The 9,418-nt window shown below is 46.4% G+C and overlaps 1 protein-coding gene across 1 annotated transcript; it reads left to right on the top strand.

Moving 5' to 3' along the window:
- The first annotated feature begins 7,378 nt into the window (after window positions 1-7,378).
- Window positions 7,379-8,295, top strand: VPREB1 (V-set pre-B cell surrogate light chain 1). Its single transcript, XM_037067396.1, has 2 exons — window positions 7,379-7,657; window positions 7,742-8,295. The coding sequence occupies exons 1-2, from the start codon at window positions 7,474-7,476 to the stop codon at window positions 8,152-8,154; spliced, it is 597 nt and encodes a 198-aa protein (XP_036923291.1). The 5' UTR covers window positions 7,379-7,473; the 3' UTR covers window positions 8,155-8,295.
- The last annotated feature ends 1,123 nt before the right edge of the window (window positions 8,296-9,418 follow it).

The following is a 9,418-nucleotide window of genomic DNA, read 5'->3' on the forward strand; positions in this document are numbered from 1 at the left end:
GTAGGGGTTTTTTCCCCACCTATGGGAAAAGGTGCCTTGTTGTGGTTCATGAAACACCTGAGAGCTCCTGGATCTCTCTTATATCTGGTTGGCTATTGGCTGGACCGCGGTTTTGCTAATACTTAACAACCGCCTAGTGCTTACTCAGTTCTAGGCATTTTTCTTTTCTTTAAAAAACTTGATTTTAGAGAGAAAGGGAGGGGGATGGAGAGAGAGAGAAACATCAATTTTGTTGTTCCATTTATTTATGCATTTCTTGGTTGCTTCTTCTATATGCCCTGATTAGGCATTGAACCCGCAACATTAGCATATTGAGATGATGCTCTAACCACTTGAGCTACCTGTCAGGGCCTAGGCACTTTTCTATTATTAACACATTTAATTCTCATTACAACACTAGGAATTAGATATTATTATTATCATCATCATCATCATCATCATCATTATCCTTATTTGACACACAAGGAAACAGGCCACACAGATGTAAACGGCAGAGCCAGGTTTCAAAATTAGGCTGGTTGGTTCCAGAAGCCAAATTCTCAACCACTGCTAAGGAGCCTCTCACTGCTTCTCATTCTCTTTATCTTCCCAGGCTCCAGGCCCCGGCTGCCTCGGCTGCCTCAGTGTGAGGTCCCTGGAAGACACTGTCACCATACCCTACACAGGAAGTAGTAGCAGCATCAGAGCCTGTGCCCAGACCGGTACAGGCACCTGCCAGGTCCCTCAGGTGCTCATCTACAAGAACAACAGTCAGTTCTCAGGGGTCCTGACTTGGTCCCCTCTAACTTGGCCTGGCTCCAAGTTGGGCAACACAGCCTTTCTGACCATAGCTGGGCTCCAGATGAGACAAGGCTAGTTGTTGCTGCCACTCGTATGACCACAGTCAAACCTGAATGGCTCAGAGCTCCAGGGTCCAGGAGAAGTTGGATACATACCTCCCAGTTCCTCCCTAACACTGATGACACATTTTCTACTGGGTAAATTTTACTCTGTTAGCAAGATGGTTTATGAACCAAGTCTGGCATTTTCGTGTTTCTTGTACTCATATGCTATTTACGCCAGCTCTCTGCTTCATGGCTGACTATGGTGTGTTGATATCCGTTCATCTGTGGCCTTTGTACTTAGAAATCATTTTGGCTGGACCCAAAATCCCTGGCTCACAAATTCTTCCCTTGAATATTTTAAATGTGTCATTCCATTTTCTTCTGATATAAAGTGTTGCTCTCAAAAAGTCTGATAATCTGATATTCTTTCCCTTGTGATTTGTTTTTTGCCTGGATGCCCATAGTATATTTCTTTTCCTTTGTAATTTCATAATTTTACTAGACCACATCTTGGTGTTGGTTATTGTGATCAATTTTCTCAGGTTCACAGGTTCCCTCCAAGTATATGTTTAAAAATTTTTTTCTAATTGCAGGAAATTTTTCTTGACTCTGTACTATTTGTGCTATTTGTACTTGACTTTGTGCTATTCTCTTGTTTTGGTATGTGTGAGATTATACTCACCTAACTTCTAAACATGTAATTTTATCACAGATCTGTTTTGTCTCTCTATTCATTCTGTACACTTAAAAGAGAAGAACAAAGTTGGAAGACTTACATGACCTGATCTCAACCCTTCCTATAATGCAGTCATTAAACAGTGTGGTGTGGGCACAAGGAGAAAGACAGAGATCAAAAAAAACATAATAGAATTTTCAGTCACAGACAGGCATATACAGCGTCCAGCAGAAATAAGACCTGCTTGAATGTGGTTGGTAGGGTAATAACATGGGTGTGATAATGTATAGTTTTAATTCGAACATTTCACCTACAATGACATATGATGTGCTTGAGTGTGGTATTCTTATGTTACAGAATTACATGCTTATGATTTTGTTATAAAAATTTTGTAATTGAAAGGGGTGTTATTTGTGCCAGAGCCTGTATAATGTCAATTGATTTTTTGACAAAGGCACCAAGTCAATTCAATAGGGTAAAGAAAAGTATTTTCAAGCCCTGGCTGGTGTAGCTCAGTAGATTGAGCGCGGGCCTGCGAACCACATGATCGCGGTTCGATTCCCAGTCAGGGCACATACCTGGGTTGCAGGACAGTTCCCAGCAGGGGACTCTCGAGAGGCAACCATACATTGATATTTCTCTCCTTCTCTCCTTCCCTTCCCCTCTAAAGATAAATTTAAAAAAAGAAAAGTATTTTCAATGAATGGTGTGCAAAACAAGCTCCAGCTCCTCCCTCACACTCTTCTGGCCTCTGCTGCTGTCTATTACTTTCCTCATTATGTTTTCATTTCATCTGTACTCCCCAGAAATGAGGGAAGATATTTCCTTAGGCAGCAGGCTCCCTCACGGAACTCAGACTTTACTTCTCTACAACCAAAAATGTACCCTTCTTTTCCTAGTTTTTTAGCAGCTCCCCCCCTTCGAATCATATACAAGAGTGATTCTTAGCTAAGGATCCCCAACATGATCAAAACACTAAACCAAAAATGTAAGTATTTTCTTCATTTCTCAAGCACAGTCCCGTGGAGGGGTGGGGGAAGCTGATGTAAAACTTAGTAAAGTGCAATTATCACAAACGCACACTTGATGATTCCATTCATATGCAAACACCCATGTTATCATCATTCAGATCAAGACAAGGAACAGTTCCAACACCCCAGAAGGCACTGTTGTTGCCCATTCAGTAACTACTGCCTCTCAAACTCTTGACAGAAGAGTTTGCCTGTGTGTCTATGTGTGTCTATGTGTGCGGATTCAGGCTGGGTAAGGCTGGAGTCCTTGGGCAGCTTCTATAACATCTCAGAAGCAGCAGGGGGCGCTGTGCGCCATGTCCCTGAGAGATGCGGAGGGTGAGGCAGCTGAACCACCAACTCCTGGCTCCCTAAGCGCTCAGAGCTCCCAGTGATCAAAGCTATGTCTTCCAGGGTCGGGATGGCAGGGGTGGGATAGGGGGATTCCCCTCCTCAGACCAGATTGTGGGGGTGTTAGTGTGCAGAGAGGACCCCACGTTCCAGGATTTGGGAAATGGAGGGTTGGAGTCTCTGGGGGCCTGCGAGACCCAAGACACAGGCTTGGGAGGTATGAAGAAGTAGGCGCTGAAGTCGTCCGCTGATCCTGTGCCCCTGATGTGGCTGTGCTGAGAAATGAGGGAGAAGAAATTAGCAGGAAAAAAATCAAAGCAAATACAGCTGAAGAGCCCAGGAAGGCAGAAACAGCGTACAAGACCTCAGGTGTGGTGAGGATTTCCAAGTATTTATTAGGTGCAGGCTTTTCCTCGTAGCTAAACATTTATATTCCTGTCTTTGCACGTGTACAAAATACAGCTCCTGCCGCCCCCCCCCCCCCCGTCTTCTCAGGTCACATGTATGAGGATGCCACCGCCTGTCCAGTCCTCAGACCGTTGCCGAATCCCCCTACTTATCCCCTCCACCCATCATGGTGGGCAATTAATGCAGCTGCACTGATTAGCTGCATCACCTAATGAACACACATACCAAGTCCAAAACTAAACTTCGGCAAACCAAACCCAATAGAGTGTTAGAAGGACAACATGTCACCATCAGGTTGGGTTCATTCCAGAAATGCATTTTAATGGTATTCTTTTCCCCATTGAATTGTCTTGGCAACTTTGTTGAAAATCAACTGATCATGAATGGGAGAATTTGTTTCTTTTTTTTTTAAATATTTTATTTATTTATCTTTAGAGGGGAAGGGAAGGAGAGAGGAGGGAAACATCAATGTATGGTTGCTTCTGGTTCATCCCCTGCAGGGAACTGGCCCCTGCCGGAAACTGGCCTGCAACCCAAGCATGTGCCCTGACTGGGAATCGAACCGCGATCGTCTGGTTCGCAGGCCCACGCTCAATCCAGAGAATTTGTTTCTGAAGTCTTAATTTGACTTTGTTCATTGATCCAAATGTCTATCCTTATGCCATACTGTCTTGCTTACTCTAACTTTCTTCTTCTATTTTAATCCTCACCCAAGGGTATGTTTTATTGATTTTAGAGAGAGAGGAGAGATAGAGAGAAACATTGATGGCTCCCATACACACCCTGACTAGGGATCGAACCCCCAACCTTTCTGTGTATGGGGATGATGCTCCAACCAACTGAGCCACTCAGTCAGGGCTGATTACTCTTAGCTTTTTTTTTTTTTAGATTTTATTTATTTTTAGAGAGAGAGGAAAGGAGGGAAGAAAGAAAGGAGAGAAATATTGGTTGGTTGCCTCTTGTATGTACCCCAATCAGGAACTTAACCCCTGCCGGGAATCGAACTAGTGACTTTTTGCTTTGTAGGAGGACGAAAGACAAAAGCCCAACCAACTGAGCCACACTGGAACACCAGTCAGGTATGATTGCCCTAGCTTTATAATAAACTTTGAGGCTGGGAAATGAGTCTTCCAGCTTCGTTCTCTCTTTTTTTTAAAGATCTTCACTTTGGGGGGGTAAAGATTTTATTTGTTTATTTTTATTTATTATTATTTTTTAAATATTTTATTTATTTATCTCTAGAGGGGAAGGGAAAGAGAGAGGAAGAGAAACATCAATGTATGGTTGCTTTCTCATGCATCCCCTGCTGGGAACTGGCCCCTGCCAGGAACTGGCTTGCAACCCAGGAATGTGCCCTGACTGGGAATCGAACCGCCATCGTCTGGTTCGCAGGCCCGTGCTCTTATTTGTTTATTTTTAGAGAGAAGGGAAGGGAGGGAGAAAGAGAAGAAGAGAAACATCATTGCGTGGTTGCCTCTAATGTGTCCCTCACTGGGACCTGGCCTACAACCCAGGCATGTGCCCTGTCTGGGAATTGAACTGGTGACCCTTTGCTTCACAGACCTGTATTCAATCCACTGAGCTATACTAGCCAGGGCTCCAGCTTTGTTCTTTTTTAAATTTCTTTTTTCAAAGCTGTTTTGGCTATTCTGAGTTCCTCAGATTTACCTAAGAATTTTAGGATCGGCTTGTTAATTTCTGCAAAGAAGCCAGAAAATATGCATTGCATCGAATCTGTTGTAGGTGAATTTGGGGAGAAGTGACATCTCTTACTACATACATTAAGTGTTAAATGATACAAAATGCTTTGTCTACCTCTATTGAGATGAATAATACACTCCCATCACTCTGGAAATCCTAGGGTCTTAGAGGTACCCTCCCAGAACCAGGATGAAGACTAGCTAAGCTGTTTGTTGTACAACACTCTTGCTTCCTACACAGCACCCCATCTATGGCACTGAGGATGGCTTCAGACTGGACACTTCCGCAGCTCAGGTGAAGTGTCAGCCACCACCTAGGAGCCTGGGACAAGGTCCAGCCTGCAGTGGCAATGGTCCCAGCATCAGCTGGGAGTCTTTCTCTCAGATGGAAGACATCTCCGTGACTGTGAGGTGTAGATGGGCACACGGCTGGGGGGCACTCTCTTCTTTCTACTTTCTTCCCTGGAAGAGGACTTCCTTCACTTGGGCTGGGAGCTCACTGTGTCCCTCCTGTTGGTGACCCAAAGGACCTTCAGCAAAGACACCAAAGGTGTTGCCAGTCTGCCAGCCCCATGGCAGAGACTGAGTCTCAGCCAAGTGTTTCCCCACCCTCTGCCCTTGAAATTATTGAAGGTGTTGATCTCGTCTACAGCTGAAGGCATGGTCTCATCTCAGTGGCTGGTTCTGTTTATGCCTCATGAGTAGACACAGCAGCTCAGACGACCCATCCTAAAGTGACTGCTCTTTTTTTTTTTAGCTCCACCTGTGGAGAGGCCTTGCTTTTGAGTCTCCTGAGAACTGAGGGCCCACTTGACTCCTGGGCTTCCTTGTGTGGCTGTGCTTTAATGAGAAAGTTCTAGAATGTGATGAAGAAGGCTGTGATAATGGAGTATGATGATTAATTGCGCTCACTGGGTCCGAGGGGGCTCAGATTAAACGTTGCCTCTGGGCTGTCTGTGAGCGTGTGTCTGGGTGAGATTAGCATTTGAACCAGCGGACTTGGTAAAGCAGATGGCCCTCCCTGACAGGGGGCTTCGTCAGAATCCAGCAAGGCCCGAAAAGAGCAGAAAGAGGAGGGAAGGAGGAATCCTTCTCTTTTCGCCCTCGGTCTGCCTGCTGAGCTGGGACACCCAACTCATCTCCAGCCCTTGGACGGGGATTTACAATGCAGGCTCCTAGGTTCCCCGACCTTCAGGCTCAGACAGAAGCGCACCACCAGCTTCCCGGGCCTGCAGTCCACAGCCAGCCAGGCAGGGGGCTCCTCGGGCCCTGTGGTCACATGGGAGCCAGTGCCTCATTTTATATACATATAAAATGTATCTCCTTCTACATCTATATTATAGAATGTATAACTATATTATACATTACATATTATAGTATATAATATTATACATTGCATTATATATACCAAATCATTATATATTGTATATTACATTACATTGTAATATATTATATAATACATAATGCAATATATCATATATTACTATATAGTATGTATAGTAATATATTGTAAAATTATATATTACTATACATTATGTATTCTATTTATATTATAATACTATTATATTATAATTACATAATTACATAATACATAATTACTACACATTATGTATTCTATTTATATTACAATACCATTATATTAATATATAAATACAATTATATATTCTATTTATATAATATATAATACATTATGTATTAATATAATGCAATGTATAATATATGAGTATAATATAACATACAATTATTATAATAATTATAATATTTGTATTGTATTATAACTATATTTTATATAATGTGATGTATCATGATACATGTTATATATTACATAATAGTATGTGATACATAATAAATGACACATCATATATGTAGTGTGTATATATATCTCCTGTTGGTTCGGCTTCTCTGGAGGCCCAGACAAGTGGAGGAGTCTCCCTCTGAGCCTAGGCAGCGCTGAGCGGGGAGCAGGCCCTGGGCCACCTGGCAGTGCTTGCTGATGGGCTCAGACCCAGGCAGGGCGGGGCTGGGATGGGACAAACAGAACTTCTGTGGGAACGGGGTCTGGCCAAGAGTGGCCCCAGATCTCTGCCATGACAGCTCCTCTGGAAGAGCCTCGTGAGGAGGAGTGGTCAAGCGAGGGGAGGGGCAGGGCCTGGTCAGGACACCTCGAGGGGGAGGGGCTGCTCCAGGTGTGGAAGGGCACAGAGTGTCCCACTCACCTCCAGGGCCCCACATGTCCTGCTGTGTGAGCAGGTGTTTCCCCACTCTCAGGATGTGTCCTCTCTTCCCGGTTCACCAATCATGTATGTTTGGAGAAGAATCTTATTCATGTGGGACTCGGTTTCCTCAAGGGGACGTTGAGGTCACTCTCCCTCAGGGACCCACTCTGGCAGGCTGGCCTCCTGGGCACTGAGTTGTGAGCTTCCAGCAGGTGTTTCCTCCCTGAAGGCTTCTATGGGGCCAAGGCAAGAGCCCCTAACTGATGCTGGGAACCAAGGAAGTTTGGGATGGTGGTGGCTGGAACTGGGTGTATGATGCTCCACCCCTGGGAGGGAGGAAGAGGAGGATGCTGTCCAAACCCCAGAGAGCCCCAGGAGCCGTGGCTGCACAATTTGGGAGGCAGAACCCTGCACGTCCGCACCATGTTCTCGGCTCCTGTCCTGCTGCTGGCGCTCCTCGCTCAGTGCTCAGGTGAGAACACCCCAGAGCTTGCAGCTGCTGGCCTCTCCCCTTGGCCTGCCCTGCCCCAGCTGTCCATGTTCTCTGTGTCTCCAGGTGGCAGTCCTCAGCCAGTGCTGGATCAGCCACCCTCGGTGACCTCATCCCTTGGCACCACAATCCGTCTGGCCTGCACCTTGAGCAGCGACCATGATGTCAACTTATACCCCATCTACTGGTACCAGCAGAGGCCCGGCCACCCTCCAAAATTCTTGCTGATGTATTTCTCTGATTTGGAGAAGAAACGGGGCCCCAAGGTTCCCCCACGCTTCTCGGGATCGAAAGATGGGACCAAGAACACGGGGTATTTGAGCATCTCTGAGCTGCAGCCTGAAGATGAGGCTGTATATTTCTGTGCTATGGGGACCCCGAACATGGAGAGGGAAAAGGTGGAGATGGAGAGGGAGGAAGAACAGGAGCCTCCTGCTTCAGTGTCCCGGGCACCCCAGGACGTGCGTACCGTGAACTGAAGACAGAAAGGGCGTGCATCCCCACAGAGAGGTCGAGGGGGGGTGGGTTGTGTGGGCTGTGCTGAGCAAAGGAGGCGCTCCTGTTCAGCAAGGCCCTGTTGGAGGTTGGATGGAGGATTAAAGCTGCTTGTATCCTGGGAATTTGCTTGGCTGACTGGTGTGCTGAATTATACCAAGAAGGCCCTAGCTGTTCTGTGTGAGGTCAAAGTGGGTAGGACATACCCAAGAACCAACCTAAGGCCAAGGTCCCAATAAACTGATCAGTCCTGGTCTGCTGGGCTGGAGCCTCGCTCTTGTGGATCATCAGGGCAGGGGGCTGCCACAAGCACCCTGGAGAGATGCTCTGGCCAGGAACAGGACCCTCTGCTGTCACCTGGTTATTTGTAGGAGTTACAGGGTACACAGCTTAGAAGTGCCTTCCTTTACTGAGGCTCCGGGGCAGAGAGTGGAAGCCGGGTGATTGGTCTAAAGCAGATATTTGGAGCCAGACAGGTCTTTGGGGCAGGCGCTGTCCTGTGTACTGTAGGATGTTGGCCAGCATCCCTGGCCTCTACCCACCAAATGCCAATACCTGTAACTTTCCACCCCTGGTTATGACAATGAAAATGTGTCCAGATGTTGCCAGATGTACCCAGGGTGGCAAAATCACCCTAACTGAGGACCACTGGTCTAGGTGAGAGGAATGTGTTTACTCTTCTGTTCGGGAGAAGAGCGAACCTGGCAATTAAATTTTCTGTAAAGGGCCAGAGAATACGTAATTTTGGCTTTCTGGGCCATATGATCGTTATTTCAACTACTGAATTCTGTCCTTATGAAAGCAGCCACAGACAACTTGTAACCAAATGGGCACAGCCATTCCTATTCAGCTTCATTCACAGAAACAGATTGGACTGGACTGGATATGGCACTTGGGCCAGTTTTTCAACCTCTGCTCCAGAGAAACACCTCAGTTCCTGCCTCCAGGTTTCAACCAAGCCATGCTTGGCGAGGTGGTCAAGGTCACCCTCAAGTCCTCCTGCCCAGTGGTCTCAGGGATACCAAACCTCTGGGCCCACGGAAAGACCTGGAGGCAGGAGGGGTGTGGCCTCACCAATCAGCTTGTTGGGTGAAGAGGGAACAGGTGGGTTCCTGCAACCCTGGCCCACAGCTCAGCACCCTGAGCCTCTGGGTGGTGGGCCACCCCGTAAACAGAGAGGCGCCAGGCAAACCATTGTTAGCACAGGTAGCCAGATATTAACAAAGGATGGGAGCAAAAGGGATCATG

The sequence above is a fragment of the Sturnira hondurensis genome, unplaced genomic scaffold, assembly GCF_014824575.4.
Source record: "Sturnira hondurensis isolate 20B ecotype Veracruz unplaced genomic scaffold, ASM1482457v3 Scaffold0017254, whole genome shotgun sequence".
NCBI classification, from domain to species: Eukaryota; Metazoa; Chordata; class Mammalia; order Chiroptera; family Phyllostomidae; genus Sturnira; species Sturnira hondurensis.

Excerpts from the sequence above, each read along its gene's own strand:
- VPREB1 (XM_037067396.1), top strand. The coding sequence starts at position 7,474 with ATGGTGGTGGCTGGAACTGGGTGTATGATGCTCCACCCCTGGGAGGGA. Across the intron at positions 7,658-7,741 it reads GCTCCTCGCTCAGTGCTCAG|GTGGCAGTCCTCAGCCAGTG; the intron begins GTGAGAACACCC and ends CTGTGTCTCCAG.